Genomic DNA, 26,483 nt, shown 5'->3' on the forward strand with positions numbered 1-26,483 from the left:
GGAAAGTACAAGCCACTGGCTTCCTTGTTTTATTTGCTGGTTGAAGCTGTGTTGTCCAGTTCCCTTGGGCAGACCCCACGGGTTTCCTGCCAACCTTGCTTCTCTTCCCTGGAGCTCTATGAAACAAAACAAGACTTTGTTTTAAACCCATTTCCCCACAGCATCCACTGTTTGCCTGGTCTCTGTGATCTACAACCCCTTTAGGTGGTCGGCATCCCCACAGGGGAGGAGACTGCAGCCCTGGGGCTCAAGGCTAAAAACAGCTCTGTTATCAGTTTGCTTTTGCCTCTTTTTCCCTTTTTTTTTTTTTTTTTTTTTTTTTACAATGCAAATACATCCTTCCAGGATGAGTGTTACTATTGTACAAAGGCCTCCAGGGACACTCTGGGGGCCAGGGGCCTTTCCCTTGCCCGGGAAGGACACTACCCAAGGTCAGCACTCATCCCAGTGGGGCTGATGTTTGGGATACCAGCATCAGTTTCCTTAGCTATCTCTAGAAGTTTCCATTCCTGGAAGTCTCTGGCCTGCTCTGCAGATGGAGTGGCTCATGGTGCAGGATGCGGCTGCTCAGGGTAGAGGGGAGGCAATTCCTAGATGACAAACCCTTGGGAGGAGAGGGCAGGAGGCCAGCACAGATGCTGCATCATTTCTTCCCACAAAGAGGATGTGTTAGCCAGTGTAAAGTCTGGAAGGGGTGGGGTGGAAATGTTGTTACCCTCTTATTTCAGTTGGCAAAATGTTGATTTTTCCAGCAAAATTTCTATATCCACCCTGACGGGAAAAGCATTTTCTGGGACAACAAGAAGGGAGTGCAGGTACCGACACACATGATCAGGGACTTCTTGTTTGTCCAGTGTGAGACTGTCATCGACAAGAAGGTCTTCAAATCCAATTTCTTCATCATCCATATAGCAGGTGAATATTTGGGAAGGTGCAGGGGAGCAGTTTGGGTGACTCTGTTATGGTCCTCTCTAGCTACACAGACTCTGCATGGTGCTTATATCTCCTTTACTGTGTGTCAGAAACACCCACCAAGCAGCAGGAGGTCATACCCAAACCCTCTGTAACTGCACAGTCTGAGTCAAGGAGTTAATAGATCAGAAATGGTTTTTTGTTGCCTATTCTGCCTCAGGGAGCGAGCTGTACGACATCCAGCTGTATCCCAAGAAAGCTATGGAGCTGCTAGTGGGAGAGAAGCTGGTCTTGAACTGCACAGTGTGGGCTGAGTTCAACTCTGGTGTCCGCTTCCAGTGGAGTTACCCTGGAAAACAGGTACCAGCAAACAGAGCAGCTCCCTGTGTTCTGAACCATTTCTGTCTGAATCATCCCCTCCTGCCCATTCATTGTTCCCTCTTCACATCATTCACAGGGCTCTGCTTCATGGTCCTACCCATGCTGTGCCCTGGACATCTTGGTCAGAGTGTTTTCCCGTTTTTCTCTCTTGCAGCAGAAGGCAGACAGAGGGAAGACCCCTTTTCCTGGCAGAAAGGTGCCTCCTTGCCGAGGTGTTATTGCTCTGGGGCTCTCCTGGGAAAACACTGGATTCAATTCCACCAGTGCAAATCCAGAGCAAAAGTAATTGGCTTAAAAAGAACTACTCTAGTAACACAGCCCTCGTTTCCAAGAGCCTGCAAGGTGGTCCCTTCCCCACTTTGTTTTCCCCTTGTTGTAGCCTCTGGCTCTTGGGAATGGTGAGACAGGGGAGTCCCCTGATGGCATCACTTAGTTCATGTAGCTATAGGGCTCCCAGCCTGGTTCCTGGGCTGCAGATAAGAGCAAAACATGTGCTAAGCTCTGACCTTAGCCTCAGGCAGTCAGTACACAGGACATGTTACCTTTCCATCCCTGAGGCTGGCAGTCAGTTGTGGAGAAACCTGTCCAGGTAGAGGCAAGCACTGGGCAGCAAGAATCAGAGCTGTGAGGAGCCCATGCACGCAGCCCCATCCCACCGATGTCTTTCGTCCCCTTCCCCCCTGTCGTCTCCCGCAGACACAGCGAGCAGTGGTGGAGTCCGAGCGCCACTCCCTGCAGACACACACGGAGCTCTCCAGCATCCTGACCCTCCACAATGTCAGCCAGCAGGACCTGGGAGAGTACAAATGCACTGCCACCACCGGTGCCCAGATGCTGGAGGAGAGCACCGACGTCATCGTGCATGGTACAGCACCTTCCTCTGCCTCACAGAGCCACAGCCAGAGCTGAGCTGCAGTAGAGCCCGTCCCCAGGCTGCCTGGGCAGTGCTCGTCCCAAGGCTCAGCAGAGCAGCTCCTGCACCTCCATCCACTCTGATGTAGTGAGACCCAGCCTTCCTCCAGTCCCTTAGCCCTTCTGTGTCCCAGCACCACACTGGGAGCACGATCACATTCAGCAAGGTGCAGAGATGACGAGGGAGAGAGGTGCCAACACCAAATTGGCCCAAATGCAGTGGGATGGCAGGACACATGAGTCTCATGGCCCTGCAGCAGATGCAGTGCCCCTGTGGCATGGCTGGCCTGGGAGGCACCAGCTGCAGGAGCACAAGGCATCACTGGCACTGGGTGGCTGTGTCCCAGCAGCAGGAAGTCACCAGTCTCCATGTGTCCCCAGTGGTTCCCAAGAGGGAGGCAGAGGCAGCTCTTCAGGCGCCAGGATCTCAGCTGCCCTGCCACAACGCCCTATCTTGTCCTTGGTCATTGCTGCTGGGCCCTGAGAGAGCAGCAGAGCTTGGTGACAGCCTGTCCCTTTGTGCTCTCCTCCATGTTCACTTTTTTTCTTGCAGAAAAGCCCTTCATCAATGTGGAGTGGAGGAAGGGCCCGGTGATAGAAGCCACTGCAGGAGATGAAGCTGTGAAGCTGCCAGTGAAAGTTGTGGCTTACCCCCCACCAGATTTCCAGTGGTAACTCACCTTTCTTAGCCTGAGCTGCTTTGTCCTCTCCTTCTTCCCTCTGCCAAATGGGAAAGCCTAGCCTGGCCCCCTTGCTATGTCCCTCTGTGGTCACATTTTTCCACCCATGGGAGTAATTTCTCCCAAATGCCCTGGCTCTCAACTGCTCAGCCTTGGCTTGGCAGCTCTGCACTGTCTGGAGTAGCCAAGCAGAGCACCCACAGGAGCTGTCCCTCTTGTCCCTCTGCTGCTCAGAGGTGCAAGATAGTGGGGTGGGCTGTGTGCAACATCGTGCTGCACTTACACCAGAGCTGGCCAGAGCTGGGAGCTTTGCACTCACTCACTGCTCAGGGCAGAGCCACAGCATCCCCAGCCCCACACGCATCCATATGAGTCGATGCACAGACCTGTTACTCAGGTCCAGGGAAGGCCCAGTGTCCTCCCCAGAGAGGTCCTCAGTGCTAGCAAGGGGCACCTCGACTGTGCTCTAGTGAGGACCAGCAAACCCCTGCCCAGCTGCCAGTGGGACACTTCCTCCCCATGGCTGCATTTTCTCTCTGCCTCCCCGCAGGTACAAGGATGGAAAGCTAATTCCCAAGCAATCTCAATCTTCAATGCAGATCAAGGATGTGTCGGAGCAGCACGCCGGGACATACACGCTGGTTCTGCGGAACAGGCTGGCAGGGCTGGAGAAGCACATCAGCCTCCAGTTAATCGTCAATGGTAAGGGGGGGCCAGGGCTGGGCTGGGGGGGCAGAGCTGAGCCCATGGCCCCAGCCTTTGGGGCTGCTCCAAGACCAAGTCCCCATTGTTGTCCTAAAGCAGTTGGTACATCATCTCTTTCTGTCCCATTGCTGAGGGACTCTCTGGTTACAGTGAGGCTGGTTCCTTCTGGCTTGGGTGGCATGGCACAGTTTCGTTTCTGGCTCCATCACTTTGGGCAGGGGCCACTTCCCAGTTGCAGATGGAGATGCTGCTGAGAGTGACCCTGACTGATGTGGACTTGAGGGCAGGGCAGCTGCCACACACGCGAAGTCTCGATCTGGAGTAGTTCCTCTGGGTGGGAAGCTCCTAGGGAATTTTCCCACAGCAGAAACTGGTCCCTGTCATATAGGATCCAGATGGAATGGCACTGCTGCTTGGATATGTGCCCCCAGCAGGCTCTGTGGCCCTGGACTGGGGGCTGCCAGACAGTGCTTTGAGCCCTGCACCATCCAGACAGAGGAAGGAGAAATGATGTCACTTGAATCTGCCTAAGTATAACCTGCTGTGCCTTGCAGGCCTGAGCTGCCCTGAGAGCTGGAGAGCTGTAGTGCCCACGCTTTCCACAGACAGGTCTGGGAAGGGCTGTGCCTGGCATGGGGAGGGAGTGGCTGAGCCTGCAGCCGCTCACAATGTCACTCTGATCCTTGCAGTCCCTCCGCGCATCCATGAGAAGGAAGCCTCTTCCCCAAGCATCTACTCCAAGAAGAGCCCCCAGGCCCTCACCTGCACTGTCTATGGCATCCCAGCGCCAGAGGTGATCCAGTGGCAGTGGAGGCCATGGATGCCATGTCGGATGTTCTCCCGACACAGCCTGTAAGTGCCATTTCTTCCAATACCTGTGTCTTCCCAGGCCACCAGTTTGGCATTATGGGCTTTTTGTGACTGTGGTTGTGCCCCAGACCCCGTCCCACTTCTGCTCTCCCACCCACGACATGGCACAAGGAGAGCAGCACTGACTGATAGCTCAGAGCACTGTACACCCACTCACCTCGTGGGGAGGCAGAGTGGAGACACCTGTTCTCAGTGTAGGAGTTTTGCCCAGCCTGGGTGGTCCCAGACACCAACGACTTCCACAGTGTCCCCTGCATCCTCAGTCATCTACATCTGTCAGTGGATGTCCATGGCACAGCCACACCTCACAGCGTCTGCAATAAAACCACTGATCATTGTGCTAATGGGGAAACTGAGGCAGATTGGAGGAGAAGCTGTTCCAGCCCCTTGGTGAGACCCCAAGACAGCAACTGAGGCTGATCCCATTCCTGCCCTGTGGTCCCCATGGTTTTTCTGTCCTATGTCTTCTCCTGGGTAATGATGGCAGCAAAAGTGCTCATAGGCAGCTTCTGCTTGTGGGAAAGAATTACTGAATCCTGGGGAAGTAGCAGTTCTCTGGATGGTTTTCCAGGAGCATTTTTGTGCCAGCAGCACCAATAGGTAGACATGAAGGGTGCCTGCTCACTGCCTGTGCCCTGTGAAGCTGGAACAGCACCAGGTAGGGCTGCAGTGGCATTTTTTAGTGACAGCCTCACAGGAAGAAGAAAAAGGGATGCTGGGGAGTTGTAGCCAGAGCAGTCAGGGTGGAGGACATCAGGGTGCCTGGAGGAAGCCAGGTCCTGCAGCCCTGTGCAGGCTTTTGCCAAGCCAGGAATGCCAGAGAGCTTTCCATTGCATGCAAGTGCACTATGGCCCTGTCAGGAAGCAGAGGGACCTGTGAATTATGAGCACTGTCTCCCAGGGCCACCGTATTTCTGCCTAGCATAGCTCCAGAGGATGCAGGAGGCTTCTTTCTAGCTTCCTGTTGTTTACACAGCTCACCGGTGTGTTTGCCTCACCAAGCTCTGCCCCACACACACCCTTGCCACTGCTCCTGGGCAGCTCCACTCAGCTCCACCTTGCTCCCCTGCTACCCTAAGCCTCTCCTTCCACTCCTCCCACCCTGGATTTTGGGCAGACCTTGCCATCTTCCTCCTCGACCTGCATTCCAGAAGCACCCTGCAGGCTGCAGCATCCTGGGTCCCCGACAGATCCGGGCACTTCTCCCCACTCACCTGTCTCAGGCTGAAGAGGTACCACCACCCCCGAGCAGCACCTTTACTTGGGATGTGTCCCTCCTGCTTTTTGTTGAATCAGGGGCAGCAGGAGCACCCCTGGGTGCTGTGCCCTTAGATGTTGCACCATCTGCTCTCCGGGCCAGCACCAGCCAGTCGGTGACATCCCTGACTCTCAGTCCCAGTAGGGCTTTAAGGCCTTGGTGCTGAGCAAAATGACATCAAGAGCTGCCCTAGGCACATGTGAACTGATTTCACCCCTGCCTTTCTCCACTCAGGAAGGAAAGATGAAGACACTGCCTGGGACACCTGTATCTGTTCTCTGCCTCAATTTTCACATGTACAGATTTTTGCCTCACTAGTGGTTGCAGAGCACCCTTATAAAGCACATCAGAACTGTGTAACGGAAAGACCCGGGAAATTTTGCAGAGTTGTAGGACAGGGACATCAATCCTCAGACACAAAGCTACTTTTGCTGCCTTTTACCCAGCTGACCAACTCTCTATCTCTCTCCTCTTTCTCCTGCTTCTCCCTGGCTACTGGATTAGCAACAGCAGGCACCGGGCAGCAAGACGCCATCAGCGGGACCGGATGCCCGAGTGCAAGGACTGGAAAGATGTGACACAGCAGGATGCAGTGAACCCCATCGAGAGCATTGACACCTGGGTGGAGTTCGTGGAGGGGCGCAACAAGGTGAGGCTGTATCCCAAACCCATCCTGGGGCAGGGAGCTGGAGACAGGCACAGGGGTCCTTTGCCATCAGCCAGCAAAAGCGGGCTGGAAAGGAGCCTGGCAGAGACAGATTTGAGGAGGGCTTCACACCTCTGCTTCTAAAATGAACCATCAACAGCCATTCCCAGCCCTGGGGCTCTGCAGTACCAGGCAGCCCCAGGGCAAGGGAGAGCTGTCATCTCTGACAAATTACCCTGTGACCAGAGAGGCTCCCACCGGGGCTGGCTGCACAGGAGGGATTACATGGATTGCTGTTGAACACAGGGCATCCAGCTAGGGAGGGCATGAGGAACGTGTGCCATGAGGGCTCCCTTGGCCATTTCTGAGCACAGGCTGATCTTGTAGAGCCAAACCCTGCAGAACAGCCTGGGTAGGAAAGCAGGAGTCACAAACTGGCCAGGAAATCCCTGGCCCTGGGAATGTTCATAGGTCTGGTGGGGCATTTCATCCAGCTGTCCCCAACCCGGGGGGGTGAGGGTGGTATGGAGATGGTGGCATCCATCCACTGCAGGTTTGTGAGTGAGAGCACGTGTGCCCCACAGAGCCCACTTCTCCATCACAGCATTTCCTTTCTGGAAGGAACCTCTCTCCCTCATTGCAGTGTGTAGTGTGTGACCTGCTTGCTGCCTGTTTCTTTCTGCCTCTCTGGTAGCCGTGAGTGTCAGGTCTGCGCCGTGACGGGGTTCCTGTTCCCGCTGGTGTCGGGCACCAGCCGCTCACAGGGGGATGCAGAACAAACAAATGAGCCCCTGTTTCCGAAAGTCACTTCCTGTTTTCCTACACACCTCTAAAGGCACTTCCCGTCCCCTGGCCTGGCTGGGAGTTCATCACTCTGCCAAAAGAGTGGCAAGAGCAGATGCTTCTCCTCCCAGGGTAACTGAAGGGAGAGGCAGTGGTTGGTGTCCCCCGGGGAGGAAAGCACGGCTGGTGGGAGCTCCTGAGTGAGAAGCCCTTGCATCTCTCTCCAGATGTGACACTCATCTTGGCCCTTTTTAATCTTTCCCTATTTTCCTCATTCTATTCCTCCTATTCCTCAGCTGTGTCCCTCTCATTCCATCTGTTTGGTTGTAATTGTCCAGGAGCTTCAAATTAGGTTGTGCATCCCAGGGATGTGCAAGACCTTTAGGAGAAAAGAGTGGGATGCTATGTCCTCAAATCTGCTTTCACTCCCTCTGTTCCTTTCTGCCTGTCTTCTTTTACCATCCTCCTGGGTTTTATTCTATCTGGTAAGGCCAAAACAAGCCACAGGGTGTGCAGGGCACAGCCATGCACTGCAGGCAGCAGGATGATGTCAGATCCAGAAACCCCAATTCCAGCGTAACACTGCGGATTAGAAGGAAAATGCCCAAGAAACAGGAAAGGCAGCACACAAAAGTGCCAGCAATAGGGTCACTTCAGCTGTACTGAATAACCCCAAGAAACGGAAAAGGCAATGCACAAAAGTACTAGTAATAAGGTCACTTCAGCTGCATTGAGTAGGCACTGAATGAATGACTGTTCCTTCTGGTTAACCCAAGCTAATGCATTACCACTTACAACGGAAATGCTTCCCCAAGTCTATGGGATGAATAGTAAAGGCAAAGTAGTTTCCCTTTGTAAGGCAAAGTAGGAACACATTATTTTTGCATTTTAGACATTGTCTCATTAGAGGGATTTCTGCGTGTGATTAACTTGTCATTTAAACTGGAGCTTCAAACTGCAGGTCTCCTCTAAGGGGAGTGCTTGTAACACATTCGGCAGCTCACAGATGTGCAGTGTGAGCCAGGAGGAGGAGAGCAGCCTTATTCCCCAGCTGCTTTTCCTGGCTTATTTGGAAGCAGCATCTCCTGGGTCCGTGCTCCCAGGATGGCAGCCTGGATGTTTGCCCAATCTCAGTCATGTCTTGCTAGAAAGATGGAAGAGGAAGCTTTTAGGACCGTGTCTATGTACACTTGAAATTTAAACTGTCCTTCCTGAATTGGTGAGAGCTGGGATGCTTTCATAGGTTTGATTTCTCCTTATGGATAAAAGGAGTGCTGGCAGGCCTGTAAGTACCTGTAAATTCCACTGAACCTACGGGACACCAAGTAGTCACTTAACTGCAGAGGGCTCAGGGAATCAGAGCCTTGGTGTCCTTTCCCTTTCTCCTTACTGTTATAAATAAAGCTTGGCAGGAGCTTAGCCATCCCCTCAGACCTGCATCATGTTACTGTCCTCCTTGCTGAGCACAGCAAGGGGGGCAGTAACTGTCCCCATGGTGACCCGAGGGGCTCAGCAAGAACTTTGCTTCCATGGTGAGGCATCTATGCTGACTGGGCTCCATAAAAAAGAGAAGAGATTGGGAATAAAATCATGTTGTTGTTGCTAGAGCCAACTTTTAGGCTTGAAATGCACAAAGGGCTATTGAATAAGGAGCTATTTTTGCATAACCCTTTCCCAGGTATAGCTGCTGCCTGGAGCTAGGCTTGCTGGGGGCTTTGCTGCCTGCCGGAGAGCAGCAGTGATCCTACTTCTCTTCTCCCTTGCTCTTCCTAACTCCTCCTTATACTCTCTTCCCCCATCAGACAGTCAGCAAACTGGCCATCCAGGAGGCCAACAACTCAGCCATGTACAAGTGTATTGCCTCTAATAAAGTGGGTCGAGACGAGCGGCTGATCTACTTCTATGTGACCAGTGAGTACTGCAAATCTCCCCTCTCCCTGCACCAGCCAAGCTCTCTGCTGGAAAAAAAGCAGGTCCCTAGAGCTGCTGGGTCCTGCCCTTCTCAGTTAGGACCTTCAACAGTGACTGGGAAGCCAGAAGGAAAGCAGGGCTGGCAGCAGATAGCACAGGCAGAGTTTGGCAGGCAGACCTGGGGGTGAGCCGGGGCTGCCTGTGCCTAGGTCCTGGAGCAGCCCTGGCATGTTCTGGGCAGGTCCTGGGCTGGGGATAGGCTGCTGGTCTGAAGCCCAGGCAGCTCCCTCGTCTGGGAGTGTGCCTGGTCCAAGAGCATCCTCTAGTGGCACCACCCGACCCACTCCCAGGCCAGGTCCCGCTGGCCTGAAGCCCTGGCAGAGTCCCCACGGGATTTTGGTGGTGGGAGGAAGATGAGTTCAAAGAAGCCAGAGCCCAGCAGTGTGGGCTGGAGTCGTGGCCCATATGGGGCTTCATAAGCCTCCTGTCAGCAGTACCCCGGGCTGGCAGGAGTCTGTCCCTGTCCATTGGGACAGGGAGTCCAGCAAGGGCACAGCAGAGACTTATCTTATGGACAGACCCCAGAAGGCTGGGCTCATGGCCCTCGTGGTAATGCCTGTGCTGTCAGATCCTCCAGCTGTTGTGGAGCCAGGTGCACATCTTCAGTGGCTGCTCCAGGAATCTCCACACGTGCAGTTGTCCAGGCTGCTGTGTCACTGCCTGCACGTGTAAAAGCAGGCATGTGTGCAAACCAGAAGGGTGCAGCTGAGCTGAGAGCAGTAGCAGCCCAACTGAGACCTCCCCAGCTTGCTTCATTTGTGACCCCATCTTAATCTGACCCGGGCACTTCAGAATATCCCATAACACTCGCTGGGCTTAAGCTGTGCTTGCCAGCAGTTTGCATGTCACAGTTCTACTCTGCAGTGGTTTTGTTTACCCTGAGGACAGGCGGATCTCAGAGAGCTGAGCCCAAGGAGCCAGTTTCATTGTGTCTGGCAGCTCAGCCATGAAAACTCATTCACATGTTCATTTCCTTCCTGAAAGCCATTCCAGACGGGTTCGAGATTGAGTCCCAGCCCTCGGAAGAGCCCATAGAGGGGCAGGACCTACAGCTGAGCTGCAATGCAGACAACTACACCTATGAGAACCTGCAGTGGTATCGGCTGAACCTCTCCAAGCTCCACGATGAAGAGGGCAATCCCCTTGTGCTGGACTGTAAGAATGTCCACCACTACGCCACCAAGATGCAGGGGGAACTGCGCTTTCAGCCCCACTCCAATGATGCCACTTTGCTGCTCACCATCCCCAACATCTCCCTGAACGAGGAGGGAGACTACGTGTGTGAGGTGCAGAACAGGAAGACCCGGGAGAAACACTGCCACAAGAAATACATCTCTGTGCAGGGTGAGGGTCCACAGGGCTGGCGGGAGTGACAGAGGAGAGCTGGTGCTCTTCCTGCCATGAGCTTCCCAGTCCGTCCCCAGGGGAAGCCACGCAAGCAAGCTAAACTCAAGGTGGCAAAGGCAGGGCACCTGGGTTCTCAAGGCACCCTTCAGCAGGGGTCTGAGACCCAAAGCCCCTCAGGAACACAGATATTCTTTTGATCAATCAGTTTCCCGTTTTCCCCTCCTCCTCTTTGTGCTGCTCCTCCAGCCCTGGAGATCCCCCGCCTCAAGCAGAACCTGACAGACATTTGGGTGAACGTCAGCGACTCCATAGAGATGCGCTGTAAGGTGGACGGCAACCACATTCCTGCAATCAGCTGGTACAAAGACGAGAAACTGGTGGAAGAAGTGTCAGGTACAGTGGGCTGGGGTGAATCAAAGGCAGGGCATAGTGTTCAGCTGTTGGAGATCTGAACACTGCTGAGTTCTGGGAGTTGCTGTGCCCAGGCAAAGGCACTTGTTCTCTGAATTTGGCCAGACTCGTTTTAATCAAATTCTGTCCCAGTTTGATGCAGTCTCACTGGCCAAGTCTATGCCCCAGGGCCTGGCTCAGTACTGTCTGTGCATGTGCATGTGCAGCTGGAGAGCAGAGAGAGATAAATCATTCATATTCTTACTCTCAGCCCAGTGCCTGGCATCTCTGCTTAAGCAGAGAGCAACCCAGATCTCATGGAAGGAACGTGGGAAGGATCCAGGCACGTTGCATAGGGAAAAGCTGAAGCAGAACTTGACACACCAGCTGAACTGCCTGGGCACTGTCCCTATCCAACATGCTTGGTGTGGGATTTGTCCCCTCCATACATTGCCTGGCGAAGTCCCCTACAGGGTATTTCTGAGGCCATCAGGCCATAGAAGAGCCTCTACCAGCTGGTGTGATTTCATTCTGACATCTAAAATGAATCAGCCAAAAAATAGGAGCCTGATTTTGAGCCTGAGCGAATCCAGTATACTAATCTTCCCTCCCTGTGAGTGACCACCACAACCCTCTGTGCCTTACAGGGATTGACCTGGCAGACTTCAACCAGAGGCTGAGCATTCAGAGGGTGAGGGAGGAGGATGCTGGGCTCTACCTGTGCAGCGTCTGCAACGCCAAGGGCTGTGTGAACTCCTCGGCCAGCGTCTCTGTGGAAGGTACCAGCAGCCACAACTCCCCTGGGGATGAAGGGACGGACGGAGTAAGAGCTGTGGGCAAGGTCCCACACCTCTTCCCTGTGACAATGGGAGGCAGTGAAAGCCCCTTGGCCTTGCTGGTGGCATGGTGCTGTAATCTGTAGTCCAGAGCATGTTTAGCTCAGGCAAACACATCCCCAGTCACCTGATGCAGGCCACAAGGGATGGCTGAGCTGGGGCACAGAGTGGGAATCTCTGAAGCTACAATTTCCCTCCCACCCCACAGGCTCTGATGACAGGACCAATGTGGAGATTGTCATCCTGATTGGGACTGGGGTTATCGCTGTTTTCTTCTGGATCCTCCTTATTCTCATCTTCTGCAACATCAAAAGGGTATGTGACTGTCTCTGTGCCAGGCAGGGAAGGTGACATAGCAGGGCTTGGGGCAACTCCACTGCAGTGATGTGGAGCTGCATGACATCACCCGCTAAAAAAAGAAGGTCACTGAGTGAAGCTTCAAGTGCTCTCACTGCTAAGGACTGAGTGCATAAGGGCAGTGGAAAAGGACGTGGCAGGGAATGGCCTTTGCTAGAGGGTAGCAAGTTAAGGCAGGCAAAGAATACAAATCCCCTCTGGGATTCAGCACCCAGGGCAGGGAGGGCACCTCCTCACCCTTTGTGTTGGCTGATTCCTGCAGCCTGCCCATGCAGACATCAAGACAGGCTACCTCTCCATCATCATGGACCCCGGCGAGGTGCCCTTGGAGGAGCAGTGCGAGTACCTGCCCTATGATTCCAGCAAGTGGGAGTTCCCACGAGATCGTCTGCGCCTGGGTGAGCCAGAACCCCTCCCTACCACTGCATGCTGTGGTCAGGACTTCCCACCAGCCCTTCAAACTCACGCTCCGGGTTTCTTACACACTTCTGTGCATTTAATGCTTTCTCTCTGCCTCAGGCTTCCCATCTTCTTCCCCAGACTGTCCCTAAAGCCCAGCTGTGCCTGGGAAATCTCTTTGGCTCTGACTATGGACAGATCTGAGCCACCTGTAAGCCCAGACTCTTTCAAAATACCCACACAGGCATCTCTGAGACCAGAATACCCCTGGGCATGCTTTAAAACACATCCCCATATTCTCCAAGTGGCAGTCTGGACAGAGCAGTCCAGTTCACAGCAGGTACCCGAGTTCAGCACCAGGACTGCATCCTTTATAGTCCTCATGCTGAGACACCCACCTGCAGTCCCTGTTCTCTGTCTGGCAGGGTTTAAAGAGCAGCAGACTACCTTTGAGGCACAGAGCAGTGATATTAGCCCTGACTGCTCTGCTGCAAGGGGTCATGTTTACCTTTCCCACACACAACAACTTGTTGCTTGAGGGCAACAAACAGCCCCTCACTTCTGCAGGGCCATTTCCTTCCTCTGCTTTGTCCATGCCAGCTCTGTCTCAGTTCCTCCCATCATCCTTTCTCTTATTCTCACCAACACAGCAAGCAGCCACCTGAAAGGGCACATGTTCCATTCCTTCCTTTTCCTTTATGATATTTTTTTCTTTCTTCTTCCCATGGTTTCCTGTTGGGATTTTTGTTTTCTTTCATTCTATTCTGCCTGTTCTGCACCTGCCTTTCTTCACACTGCCTCTTTCTTTGTCCATAGGTAAAGTCCTGGGTCACGGTGCCTTTGGGAAGGTGGTGGAAGCATCAGCATTTGGGATCAATAAAAGTAACAGCTGTGAGACTGTAGCAGTCAAAATGCTGAAAGGTATGTGGACAGTGAAGCAAAACACTCAGTGTGTGTAGACAGCAACAAATGAAGCACCTGACAGGAAATGTCCACCCTGCAAATGCCTTTATGTCTTAATTAATGGCTTCTTGGCCTCAACAAAGTTGATGCTCTAGTCTCTCCCTCATGGATGCTTTGTCCCCATTCAGCTGCACTGGGAGGCAAGTGGCAGAACAGACAGTAGAGACTTCGGGAACTCAGCTTTCAAGGAAATTTAGTTGTCTTCAAAGGCAAAGAATGAAATCTGTCTCAAAGGACAAACAGAAATCTGGAGCCCCTCTTTGGCAGGTCACTAAAGGAAGTGTTGCTCCCAATTGCCCTCTTCCAAATGTGCCTATATTTTGTGTTTATGGGACAGATTCAGAGCTGGGTAAGGAGGGAGGTTGCAGCTCTTACCCAGCTCTGAGGGCTAAATTGGCTTTGCACCCAAAGCCTGGTCAATCCAGAGTGAGATTTTAACCTTTTATAGCTATTCTCTCAATGAGGCACCCAAAACATTATTCTGTAATTTGGCACCAAACAAAACACTGATGCAGTCTCTGGCCAAAAGTGGCCTGTATGTGGAAACCAAGTCATGGCTCATCTGACCACTACTTAGCACTGCAAGTGTACAGATGCTCTGCACAGCAATGCAGGGGAAGGCTGTCATGCAAGATTGCTTTACAGTCCTTTGAGGCATGGCTCTCACCTGGCCCATCAGCTGCAGCTCAAGAGGATGCTTCTGTCTCTCAGGCTAAATTTACAAACTCTCAGCTAAGACAAAATGCATATGGGGAAGTGAGAAGTATGAAAAGGCACACAAAACCAGAGAACACACCCTGAGGGTAAAACAGAGGGTCAAGAATTGATGTGAATTTGGCACTTGAGAGAAGATGAAGTACAGAGAGATGGCAGGGGCATGACACTGTGCTTGCTATTAGAATCATAAAAAGATATCTGAGTTTGAGTTGAGACAGCTCCTATCTTCAATTGTGATAAAAAGAATCAGATGTCTTTTGTTCCTAATTGTTTTATGGCTCGTTATTTCTGTTTGGAGGCCGAAAGGGCAGAGATTCAAACGGGTGCATATGTATGTAAGCCTCAAGTGATCTTTTTCACTGTACAGCTATCACAAGGAAAAATCTGTTGGGCACAGATTGTGTTGTCCTTTGCCCTGGGTCCCTGCACCTGCAGAGAGCATCGTACGTGTTACAGCAGGGATCCTGGGATCTCCAGACAAGGCTTGACATTTCATGTGGGAACACACAGTAACAAAATGTACCCAGGCTTTGAGGGCAGTCTCCTCAGCAAGACTCATATTAACATGCTGCTAAGAGGAGGGTGGTGAGGGGGAGTGAAAAGCTGTGAGGAGGCATCATGACATGGTCTGTGTGTTTCCAGAGGGAGCTACTGCGAGCGAGCACAAGGCACTGATGTCAGAGCTGAAGATCCTCATTCACATCGGGAATCACCTCAATGTGGTGAATTTGCTGGGTGCCTGTACCAAACCCAATGGTAAATATCCCAGGGCAACAGGCTGTGCCTGCTCCCAGAGATAAGTGCTTGTCCCATGTCCTTTTTGCTGGCCACGTGTGTGATCAGAGGGATGTGTGAGGAGGTTATCAGTGTGTTTGTGTGCACTTGGGGCAGATGTCACAGCTCAGTGGGACTGCACATAACATGAGTTGGGGTAAATTCTGACCAGCTCAAGCCCTTACCTCTTGCCCTGACCCTTGGTGTCTTCTCACCAGGTCCACTCATGGTTATTGTTGAGTTCTGCAAATATGGCAACCTCTCCAACTACCTGCGGACCAAGCGGGAAGGATTCAGTCCTTACAGGGTACGTAGCTTCCTTTGCCCCTAGGGACCTGTCCCACGTCTAGGGAAGGAAGATGTGCAGCCTCATGCGTGATCTGACAGTGTGACAAAGACACCCTCTGTCCTTCTTTCTGCAATGGAAGATCGGTTTAAGAACAGGAAAAGACTGTGCACAGCGTGGGTGCAGGGGTTACAATGTGTGTTGCCTGCTGAGGGTTTTGATATGGTCCCTTTGCCAGGAGAAGTCTCCCAGGCTGCGTATCCAGGTGCAGTCCATCGTGGAGGCCGTGAGAGCAGACAGGAGGAGCCGCTCCGGGACCAGCGACAGCGCCATCTTCCACCGCTTCCTCATGCACAAGAGCCAGACAGCACACCCCATCCAGGAAGGTAATGCTCCAGCCTTGGCAGCAGCTCCTCACCTGGGCCACCAAAAAAATGCCAGACTTGGCTAGTTTGGGGAATGGGTAGAGAATATCAGTGGGGAGCTGGGACCCAGCCTTGGAGCTGATCACTGTTGCACGGCAATTCCCTGAACAGGGCTGTTACATCATCTCTTGTCTCTTGTAATAGACTCTGTAAACCCAGAAGAGAGGATTAAATTCCTTTGGGGTTTTTTAGCCTAAAGAAAGGAGAATTGAGGGGGATCTTGGTGGGTCCTCCCTAGGACAGGAATGATGAGCTGACCTTCAAAGTCTGTTCCAGTCCCATTCCCCACAGCTCTGTCTGACTGACATATGCTGGAGTCTGGACTCATTCTCCTCACACTTGAGCAGGTTCCTGCCGTGTGTCTTCTGCCACCTAAGCAGAAAATCTTAGAGGGGAGCTGATTACTCCAACTACCACTGAGAACTAGCTGTATCTCACTGAGAGACTGGCTGTACCCCACGAGTCCTGGAGAGAGGCAAGCAGGACAACAGATTGCTCACTGTCTAATCATTTTCTTGTACTCCTGGATAGTGGATGACTTGTGGCAAAGTCCCTTGACAATGGAAGACCTGATTTGCTACAGCTTCCAGGTAGCACGTGGCATGGAGTTCCTGGCATCTCGAAAGGTGAGTTCACCCTTTCCTTTGCTCACCTGATCTTTTGTGCGTGCCTGATGAGAGAAGACCTGCTTACAGCTGCTTTACAGGTGACACACGGAGAGATTCCGTGGTCTACCTCACACTTCTCAGGAAATCTGAGGTAGTCACATGTACACAAAGATGGGAAATTAGTCCTCCTGTGTTTCAACCTCTCCTTAACTATCCCCTTCTGAGATTTTTATCTTTAGCTCCTGCCCACTTCTACCATTTCCCCATTACAGCTCAGGCTCACAGGGGGGAGGGAGGTGCTCTGCACTTTCCAATTGTTGTTCCTATCCCTCTGATTTTGCCCCGTCCTCTTTGTGTGCCCTCAGTGCATCCACAGAGACCTGGCAGCTCGCAATATCCTGCTGTCAGAGAACAATGTGGTAAAGATCTGTGACTTCGGCCTGGCCCGGGACATCTACAAGGACCCTGACTATGTCAGGAAAGGCAGTGTGAGTGCCATCTTCTCAAACCCTCAACAGATTAGGCCCCCTTGACAAAAAGATGAGAAAGGAGGAGTGGAACCACTTACATGGCTGGGACGAGAAGCCATTTGCCCAATGACAAATGTCCTGTCCTCCTCCACCAGTGTCTCCATCCCTCTCTGATGTAACCAAACCTCCATCACTCCACGGAGAGAGGAGCAGGGCTGTCAGCTCTGATTTCCTTTCATCCCTTTCATCCCGTTGCAACAAGAAGGGCTGTCCTACTTCATGTGCCTGACTAAATGCTTGTGCCTTGCTTCTTCCTCCTGCAGGCCCGTCTCCCACTGAAGTGGATGGCTCCAGAAAGCATCTTTGACAAGGTTTACACTACACAGAGTGATGTCTGGTCCTTTGGGGTCCTCCTCTGGGAAATTTTCTCACTAGGTGAGTGCTAATGAGGATATCATGCTGCTGAGGGAAACATCTCTACCCACATAGCAGTTTGGTGGGTGTGTCTGTGCAGGAGGCCCTGACGTTCTGAAGCACATCTAAGGACTTATGAGAAGTGACACCAATGTAGGCAAAAAAAATGTGGAAGCCATATCCACCTATGAACAGAGTGATGGGGATGCAGGCATTCAGAGGTGGCCTCTGCATGCCAAGACAGAGAAGCCTGATTTGGGCAGCACCAAGGACTTGGGCTGTGTATGAGAAATTACCACATCTCCTGGTATTTTGGCAGGAAGGGCAGTCTCAAAAGGACCAGTTTCTGAGGGCACATTTCATGTTCCCACCCTTCTCTGAACTTTATTTAGGGGCATCTCCATATCCTGGAGTCCAGATCAACGAGGAGTTCTGCCAGAGGCTCAAAGATGGTACCAGGATGAGAGCCCCAGAGTACGCCACGGCAGAAATGTGAGTCAGAAACCTCATGGATCCCGCATGGTCAGAGCAGAGCCCTCTGTGCAAGGGCAGAAACCTTCCAGATCCCAGCCTAGGGCAGGACAAGCCCCTCTATGGGATACAGACCTTTCAGCCAGGGTGGGGAATGAGCCAACACATCCTTCACTCTAGTCAGCTGCCTGGAGAGCAAGCCAGATAGGTTCAGATTGGAGCTCTCTAGATACCTCTGCATGCCCATGCTGGGATGGGTCTGTAAGTGGGCAATGTGCTTTCCTGCTCCAAAGGGTACCAGAGGTGCCTGAATCAGCTTCTCATGCTCTCTTATATTCAGTGCATAACAAACCAACACCCTTCCAGCAAGTCCACCTGGCCAGTGTGCTGGGGGTGCCAAGCTTTCCCTCACAGTGAAGCCACTGTGGGAACCATGTGGGTAGGACTTGTGGAGAGAGGTAGGAGGGGGTTTCTGTGGCATAAAACCAGCATCTCTTCTTGGCAGCTACCGTATAATGCTGAGCTGCTGGCACGGTGATCCCAAGGAGAGACCGACTTTCTCCGACCTTGTGGAGATACTGGGGAACCTTCTTCAGGAAAACGTCCAGCAGGTGAAAACCTCTCTGTGTCCTTGCTCAGCTCCAGACAGCTCTTTCTTCTCCCATTTCTATCTCTCTTGCTGTGCTCTCTGCTGATTCTGTGGTCAATGCAATATCTTTGCATAGGCCAACCAATAACACAGGGATACCTGGATCAGAGATCTGTTTCCCAGAGCTGTTGGAGAACTCATTTCTGTGACAGCCCTCTAGCTGCATCCTCATATAACTCCACTCCTTGCAGGGCGGATGCCCTCTTAGTCGTCATTCCAGTATTTCCGTCCTAATCCCCAGATGATTATTTGAAATTCTTCAGCTGAGTCAAGGCCCTGGTACTTCTGCTTCCCACATGCCTGCATAATGAAAACCAGGACTTGACCAGGGTTTCTGAAACTCTGCCCTCAGATTGAAATGTCAGGGCCATGTGAACAAAACAACTGTTACTTTACAGCAGCCAGCAATACAGTTTTCTTTGAAACTGTTACTAATCACTTCCATGCAGTAGCTCAACAGGACATCTAAATACCATGAGCTTACAGCTCTTTTAGCTTTTTCTTGACGTTCCCTTTCAGAAGCTGATAGCTAAATGCTTGAGTACTGTCTCATCCTGACGTCTCTGACTTTAACCTTTCAGCACTGGTTCCCCTCACATGCATGACTAAGCCACAGTGACTAAACCACAGTTGCCCTGGAGCACAGTGCTCTGTCCATGTAAGGGGAAGAACTGTGGGATTACGTTGTTTTCCTGCTCACACACCTCCATGCATCATTCACAGCTACTTATGCAAAGGGCACAGAAATCTCCAGCCAGATATTTTGTCCCAGAGAAAGAAAATACACAAACAAGAAATTTTCCTTCCCAGCTCTGACAGTTTCTGCTTGTGAAACTCTTTCTTGTGGGAAAGCCTTCCCCTTCTTGCAAGGCCACTCACTGTTCTTCCTACCAGGAAGGGAAGGATTACATCCCACTGAATGACTCTCACAGCTCAGAAGATGATGGCTTCTCCCAGGTGCCTTCCTCGGCCCAGCAAAACTCAGATGAAGAGGACTTCGACATGAGGATACGCTGCCACAGCCTAGCAGCAAGGTGAATTCCCTCTGAAAAGGGTAGAGAGAGCCCAGCAGGCAGCCAGCAGCCTGAGCTGTAAGGTACCCTGAAGGATAGAGGGAGAACCCAGATGCTGGAAAAATCCCAGGTGATAAGATGTGATCCAAGCATTTAGGCCATAGCATCTTGCTTATAAAAGCAAAATGACTTGATTTTGATAATGAGAAAGAGCCCTTAATGTGTAAGCCTATGACATTCCTTCTTCTGACTCCAGCTATGCTGCCAAAGGACCATGTAAGGAATTTCATCCTATCTGTTGCTAACAAACCCAAACAACAAGGCCTAAGCCTCTTCTCTCTGGAGAGCTGTGATAATGTGATGCCTGGGATCTATATGATGATTTTCTGCTTACCCCAAGTGGAGAGGTCTTTAGGGTCTGATTCAATTGGGAAGTCTGGGTGCTCCCCCACAGCAGAAGTAATAGGGGATGAAGAGGCCTAAGGTGACCCCATTACCTTCCCAAAATCCACCATTTGGGTCATCCACCTCCCTGCATACTTTGGTTGCACAGTGAGGATGTTGGGTTCAGGTCCTGTTTATTCAAGACATCGAATGTTGGCTCTACTGAACACACTGTGCTTCTGTCTGCAGATACTACAACTGTGTCTCGTTCCCTGGTTGTTTGACGGGAGGAAATCAGATCAGGTGCCCATCCAGGATAAAGACATTTGAAGAGTTTCCCATGACACACACAATGTACAAGGCACACCCGGTGAGCAGCATCTGGGTGGAGTTGAGAGGGGGGCAAAGAAATGTTAAGCTGTTTTCTGGCAACTTTACTGTTAAGACTGTGGAAGGAAGATCAGTCCTATCTCATGTTAGTCTGTCTGTGTCATTCCTGTGAAGTCCATCAAGTCCTGTGCACATTCCCTTCTCCACCTGGCACACAGGGGTTTCTCTGCAGCACAGCTCACACTGCCTGAGTGGGAAATGGGGAGGATAGATCTGCAAACAAGGGGACTATAAAGGACCTCAGAGAAGAGCCTGCTCTTCACCCTTCTCAAATCTGTGAACATAGCCTGGTTAAGCACACTGAAATCCAGCCAGGACTAGGTAAACCCAGAGTGCTTGCCTGCACCCCCTGCATCTTGACCCACGTGGCACTGTGCAGTAGGGATGCCTCTGGTCTCTCTGAACTGGACTGGTACTTACATCTCCTGTAGTGGAAAAACTTTGATCATACCTTTAGTTTCAGAGGAAAACCTCACCTCTCGTACATCGGATGGTAATACACCTTCCAGACAGGGAGCACTCTTGTTTTCCCCCAAAAGTGACACTGAACTGCACACAGAAATCCTACCTTTTTATGTGGTGCTTTTAGGAGAGAATCAGATGCAGCATGCTGGTAAAGTGTCCCTACCTCTTTTTCCCCATCACACATACGCACAATCTCATTTTCTGAATTATTTCTCCTCCCTTCCCACTCTGATCAGTCGACAGGGATGTTACTGATAACTCCTGTTGCTTCCTTCCAGGACAATCAGACAGACAGTGGGATGGTTCTGGCATCTGAGGAATTTGAGAGGATAGAAAACCGACACAGAAAAGAAGGTGGATTCAGGTACTCCTTAAGTCTAGCCACTCAGACCTCCCTGCTACCAAATGCAGTGAGACCAGGAGGCAGCTTTGGTGTCTCCCCATAGGCTGTACTGCTTGGAGCCCTCAGCTGTGGGCCCCGAGCCAGATAAGTCCATGTACTCATCAACGAGAGGCAAAACACACAAACAACAGACATGCCTGCTGCTTCCTAGGGTTTAAAAATTTAAGCTGTTCCCATCAATGAGAATACGTCTGTTAAAATAATGAGGCACAGTGGAGTGATGGTGTTAATGAAACTGTTAATGTTTATTGGCATTTTCTGGTGAAATGTTTCAGGGTTTGCACAAGCAGTGGCAGGTGAGATGGACAGAAACTATGTGGCTGCCACCTCCCTCCCTCCCTCAGCCCTGACCCACAGGGTTCAGGGCCCTGATGTGGTGGTGAAGGGATGGTACAGGCCTTAGGACTTCCCACATGCTGATACGGAACCTGGCAGGTTGAGCTGGCACTCCCAGGGCTGAGGATGTTATGAATGGCTATGTCCTTGTCCCAGGCTTGGAAAGTGGGTGAGAACCTGTCTAGCTTATCTCTGCCTGGTGCCAGAGCAGGCTGGGACCTTGTCTTGGTGACAGTGTGTTGAGCAAGCCATGTCAGCTCATGTGTAGACAAGGCCAGTCCCAAGCCTCTTCCTCACCTCCTCTGCCTCCCAACATCAGATCAGACTGGTCATTGTCTTTTTTCTTAGCCACAAACCTGTGGCCTCTCTGCTGTTGCATCAAGCTGTCTCCTACTTCTTGTCCTCGTCCTCTTTTCCCTAAGGCATGTTCCTGTTGTCTCCTACACCTGGTGTCCTGTCTCCTGGAAAACACTGCCCTTAAACCTTTCCTTGAATGTGTCCCTGCCCTTGCTCTTGTGGCTTCCTGCCAGCCACTTGGTATTGGTAGGTGCTGAGATGGGGCTGCTGATTTCCTCCCACATCATCTTCATCACCTTCCTTCACTTCCTTTCCCCCATCCTGGCTGTTGGTTTGTACCAGTTTCTGTTATTCCTGCCAGGTCTAGAAGCAACTGAGGCAATGTCTCTTGTCTCTCCCTGCTCATTGGGGCCCCAGCCCTTCCCTGTATCTGGCAGGTATCCCAAAGGTAACTAGAAGAGCTGAAGTAACTCTGTCACCAGGTTATGTGCAGATTTTTCACAAAACATGCAGGCTGTGCTTAGATTTAGAGCAAGGCCTGGCTTTGTGCTTTGAAATGGAGGTATAAGTCTGCTCCTGACCCTGTCTCTGACCCATGCATTAGCAGATGAGATTCCTGAAGCTGGGATGTCTCTAAGCAGGACAGAGGCTTTCTAGGAGTGCCCAGATTGATTCCCTGTGTCTCTCTCCCTCACAGCAGTAAAGGGCCCAGTCGAACAGGGGAACAGTCGGACCTGCGGGGCAGATGTCGACCGTCGTACGGGTCCCAAGTCGGAGGCCAGACTTTTTACAACAGTGAATACGGGGAGCTGTCAGAACACTCTGAGGACGGCAGCTGCACCCCGCCTGGAGAGGGGGCCAGTCCCCCCACTCTCCACGCTTCCTTCTTCTCCGAGCAGTACTAATGGCACCAGGCCCTGGAGGCGCTTGCCGAGGCATCCCCTCTTACCTTCCAGGCACGTCATCGGGGTCACTCAGAGCTTCTCCTTCAATCTATGCCCAAACCCAACAGGGAACCTACCCCAAACGGGTGGGGAACACTGATGTCCTTGGAACTGCAGCACGATGGCTCATACAGCACCTCCAGCTGCATCTTCCCCGTGCCAGGACTACAGAGAGCACCTCCCTGGTTCCTCGTGTTTCCTTTCTCCCTGCGGCTCGGACAGATGCGTTCTGCCGGCGAGTGGGTGCCTGTATTCAGCACTACGGCACCTTCTGCCTGCCACCCAGCCTCCGCTCAGATCAGCTTCCCATTCAGAAAGCCCATTTCAGGTCAGATATAAATAGATCCGTCTTAGTCTCAAGTTTCTTCCTGGTGTGCAGCCTGAATGTTTTTCCTTGGATTGCTTCCTCCTCCCCTCCTCATGATGTCAGCTGCTGAGCTGCAGAGCAGAATCAAAAGGAAGAAATCCCTTGTGGTATTAGCAGCAAGAGCAGGACATTTTAAAGAGGTGTACTGAGAGATCCCAAGGGATCTTTGTAAATGCTCGTGCATGCTGCTCATTCTGAGTAGGTGCCAGCCTCTCCATCTCCTCTGCAAGCAACACCCACACCCCTCTCATCTCTGCTGGGAGGAAGCCTGCCAATCCACCTTATCACCAAGGTTATTTTAGCCATCTCAACACAGCTAGTGCTGAGCAGGTCATCAGCTGATGGCTAAAGTGCTCCCACAGTGAGATAAATAGCAACTCTTTTTGCAGGCCCTGTGCAAAACAGGGGTTTTATGATCTGTGGTGGGAGCAGGTTACTCACAGGTCTGCTGCTCTCGCCTTTCCCTTCTCCCAGAGCTGCGCTGAGGTCATTTGTTGCTCGAGTGAGAAATTAAAGCAAAGCTGGGTTAATTTCAGCTGTCTTCCAAACACAGAGTGAAAATGGGCTGTTTGCTGGGAGGAAAAGGATCAAAGGGGTAGGGAGTGAAATGTTTATTTTCAAGCTGCTGCAAGTGTTTTGGAAACAATGGAAGGAACAGAGCTCCAGCAATGAGGTGCCTGGGTTGCATCCCTTTGTGTGTTGGCATCACTGAGCACATGGGCAGCAGCACCTGGCCAAGGCTCAAGCCCTGATTCTCCTGGGTGGACAGTTCTGCACCATGACCTTTCCTGTTGCCCAAATTCCCTGATTCAAAGGAGGCACTCTCTGCCCAGAGAGCTCCTCTCCAGTTTCTGTTGCAGAGCTGCCAGCATACCTGTCTCTGGAGGATTAAGGAACATGTTTGCTGAGGAAACAACTCATCACTTGGGCCTTTTGTTTCTAAAAGATACCATGCGAATTCAGAGCTCTGAGGAACCTCCACAGCCCCTCTCTGGATTTCTCTGCTGCTGCCTCACCACTTCCCACCTACTTCTTTCCATCCTGCTCCCAATCCAAGAGCTCAGCCACAGAGCATGGTTATATCACCGCCACAGGAGTCCGGGTGAAGAGGCTCGTCTGAACAGCTTATCATCATATCTTCTCCCACATGCCTGTGGCTGGCAGAGCTCCGTGCACCAGGGCATCTCAACACCAAGGAGTTTCTGCTTGCAGGCTATACCTCTGTCACAGAGCCAAGGCTTTGGACTTTTAAAACTGTGTTTCCTGTCAGATGTACAGCTTTCCCAAACTGTATTTCTTTTCCAGCAGAGGGTTTTGCGCGTTTCCCGACGTAAGCCTGAGAGTCCTTACAGATGATGTTGCCAAGTCTTAATTATAGTTCTCTGCACAAGTGTAATGGGGAGATTTATTTAGCACATGGGAAAAGCACGCCTGTCATTCAGATTCTCTAAGCCTGTGCAGCACGCAGTTCCCCTCCCTTTTTGTGTCAGCAGGATGACATGGCTGCGATTTCCATGGCAAAAAAGAGGCACAAAAGTGGACCAGCTTGAGCCAAACTGGCTCAAGTTGTGGAATTGAAAACCGCATGTGACAATGAATTCCCTGACTTCTACTGGTGTCCCCTGAAGTTGCCAGGAATTTAAGCATCTCTAAGTAATTGTTGTGACTCAGTAAGAATCCTCTGGCAGGAGATGCTGGAGAGCCAGGCCAAGGAAGCAGGACAGCCAACGGGGCGTAGGCCAGACCAAATTCTTCTGCCCTCATCTTGCCCTGGTTTTCGAACTGGTGGTTCCCTTGGCAGAAGGAAGGTTGCAAGTGCCCCGTGCTGCTGGAGGTCTCCACTGGCATTCACATGGGTGGAAGGTGGCGGGCTGAGCTAAATTCAGGCTGCTCACTGGATGATGTGCCCAGGCTCTCTTGTTTCCAGTGCTCCACAAAGAGTTCTCTGCCTGGAAACACAGTCCCATCTGAGAGATGGCCCAAGAAAGAGGACTACAAAGAAAATAATAGTTGAAAAACAGGATTCCAAAGTAGCTGCAAGTCCTTGTCCATATGTGAGGGATAGATACGTACTAGCAAAGCCCAACTTGCAGGACAGCAGCAGAATTCCTCAGCAGAAGGGGGATAGAGGCATCTGAGTGCCCAGGCTTGTTGTCAGTGCAGGACAGCTGCACTTTGTCTCTAGGTTTAGCTGTAAATTGCTCACAAGCATCTTTGTGGAGAAGGGTTGCTTCGTTAGAGCCATTGTTAACATCCCCTTTTTCACCCCGGGGAAAGCACTGGTGTGACATCTGATTTTTGAACATTCAAGTCCACAGAAGTTTATTTTCTCTGTCTCGCACCATCTTGATGGGTGGGGGTTGAATCAGATCCTATCGTATCTGTGTCAACAGCGTTGCATGAACAATGCAGCTTGATAGGAGCAAACGCTGGCTCCTCTTCAGACACTCCTGTGATGAAGAACTGTAGTGTGGGATATTGGAGAGCTGTTGAGACAATTGTACTTTTGCTCTCTAAAAGTATACTAAAATTAGATGTACAAACCTGATAACCCTTCCCACTCTCTTGCATTATTTCTGGCTTTTTATTTTTACAGTCTCCAGATAAGCATGAGCATGAAGTGAAGCTGGTCTGTTTTGGTTTTAAGATGTGAGACAACAGTGTTTTCTGTCTTTCCACAGCAACAAGGGAGTATTTCAACTTTTAAAACCCAGGGCTCAGTAATTGTGCCTGCTTGTTCACAATGCACTCTCTGTTTTGTTTTGTTTTGTTTGGGCTTTTTACTGGAACTCAACATTGAAGCTAAGCTATTTATCATCATCACCTTCCTTTAAAATGACTGTTTCCGCTCTATGCTCAGCCTCATTTTTTCTTACAAAATGTTGGTGTTGAGGACATTCCTCCCTCCTGAAAACAAAGTGTTGGGTCCCCTACTTGCGAATACATGTGGGTCTCTGAAGAAAAACCTGTGTATCAAGTAACACTTCATTTATATTGCAATATTTTAACCTGGTACCTGTTGTTGCTCCAGCAGCATTCAGTGTTTCAGTTGGCTGCCTTCGAAGCAAGTAGGTTACAACATGGGTTATGTGCGAGTACAAAGCGTGGTCTGTGTGTATATGAGTGTGTTGTGTGTGAGTGTGTGGGTGTTTGCACGTGAGTTTTCCTAGCAGTGAGCATATGTGAGTGTTTATAACTCACGTTGAGTCTCCTCTCTGGAAGTTCACGGTTATATATCAAACCAGTTAGAACACTGCTTCCTTTCCTCTCCTCCTATAGTACTTGTTATCCTTTGTCATTAAGAGTTTTGTTGTAATATCTAAATGTGAAAATGAATAAAGTCATAACTGGCAGCTGCTCTCTGGTTCCTGGGGCCACCGCTGCCCCCGCAGCCCTGGGCAGCCCAGCCCCGGCCAAGCCATCAGCACATTTGGGGGTTTATTATTTTTACTTTTGTGCCCGTTTGCATTTCCCCGCATCCTCTCGGAAACAGCTGGCCTTTGTGGTGTTTCCATCCAGGATGAAACTCTGTCTTTTCTCATGGTGAAGCCGGATAGCTTTGGCCAAGCTCAGTGGCAGGAGCCAGCAGCACAGCACTCAGCACCCAGCACTCAGCACTCGGCACCCAGCACTCAGCACCCAGCACTCACTATCCAGCAC

At 51.3% G+C, this 26,483-nt stretch overlaps 1 protein-coding gene and 1 long non-coding RNA gene across 4 annotated transcripts in view; one reads left to right on the forward strand and one right to left on the reverse strand.

Annotated features, from left to right (window-relative positions):
- FLT4 (fms related receptor tyrosine kinase 4) overlaps window positions 1–26,176 on the forward strand; it is a 56,284-nt gene extending 30,108 nt beyond the window's left edge. Inside the window, exons 5-30 of one of the 3 annotated variants that reach the window (XM_032703164.1) lie at window positions 753–915; window positions 1,133–1,272; window positions 1,990–2,158; window positions 2,759–2,876; window positions 3,436–3,587; window positions 4,280–4,442; window positions 6,223–6,367; window positions 8,950–9,058; window positions 10,103–10,462; window positions 10,712–10,858; window positions 11,503–11,634; window positions 11,900–12,006; window positions 12,311–12,446; window positions 13,264–13,368; window positions 14,770–14,883; window positions 15,120–15,208; window positions 15,426–15,573; window positions 16,144–16,238; window positions 16,586–16,708; window positions 17,014–17,125; window positions 17,497–17,596; window positions 18,081–18,186; window positions 19,119–19,258; window positions 19,871–19,991; window positions 20,755–20,840; window positions 22,210–26,176. In XM_032703164.1, coding sequence (XP_032559055.1) covers window positions 753–915; window positions 1,133–1,272; window positions 1,990–2,158; window positions 2,759–2,876; window positions 3,436–3,587; window positions 4,280–4,442; window positions 6,223–6,367; window positions 8,950–9,058; window positions 10,103–10,462; window positions 10,712–10,858; window positions 11,503–11,634; window positions 11,900–12,006; window positions 12,311–12,446; window positions 13,264–13,368; window positions 14,770–14,883; window positions 15,120–15,208; window positions 15,426–15,573; window positions 16,144–16,238; window positions 16,586–16,708; window positions 17,014–17,125; window positions 17,497–17,596; window positions 18,081–18,186; window positions 19,119–19,258; window positions 19,871–19,991; window positions 20,755–20,840; window positions 22,210–22,417 — 3,588 coding nt within the window. In that variant the 3' untranslated portion in view covers window positions 22,418–26,176. The remainder of the gene's footprint in view (window positions 1–752; window positions 916–1,132; window positions 1,273–1,989; window positions 2,159–2,758; window positions 2,877–3,435; window positions 3,588–4,279; window positions 4,443–6,222; window positions 6,368–8,949; window positions 9,059–10,102; window positions 10,463–10,711; window positions 10,859–11,502; window positions 11,635–11,899; window positions 12,007–12,310; window positions 12,447–13,263; window positions 13,369–14,769; window positions 14,884–15,119; window positions 15,209–15,425; window positions 15,574–16,143; window positions 16,239–16,585; window positions 16,709–17,013; window positions 17,126–17,496; window positions 17,597–18,080; window positions 18,187–19,118; window positions 19,259–19,870; window positions 19,992–20,754; window positions 20,841–22,209) is intronic. The other 2 variants (XM_032703165.1, XM_032703166.1) reach the window with 2 other exon arrangements.
- LOC116794483 lies at window positions 24–15,712 on the reverse strand. The gene is made up of 4 exons (XR_004359811.1): window positions 15,606–15,712; window positions 15,087–15,172; window positions 4,618–4,774; window positions 24–116 (listed from the first exon to the last, which is right to left on the reverse strand). It is a non-coding gene; the product is annotated as an uncharacterized LOC116794483 (long non-coding RNA).
- Window positions 26,177–26,483: the final 307 nt, after the last annotated feature.

This window comes from Chiroxiphia lanceolata, chromosome 15, assembly GCF_009829145.1.
Source record: "Chiroxiphia lanceolata isolate bChiLan1 chromosome 15, bChiLan1.pri, whole genome shotgun sequence".
Lineage (NCBI taxonomy): Eukaryota > Metazoa > Chordata > Aves > Passeriformes > Pipridae > Chiroxiphia > Chiroxiphia lanceolata.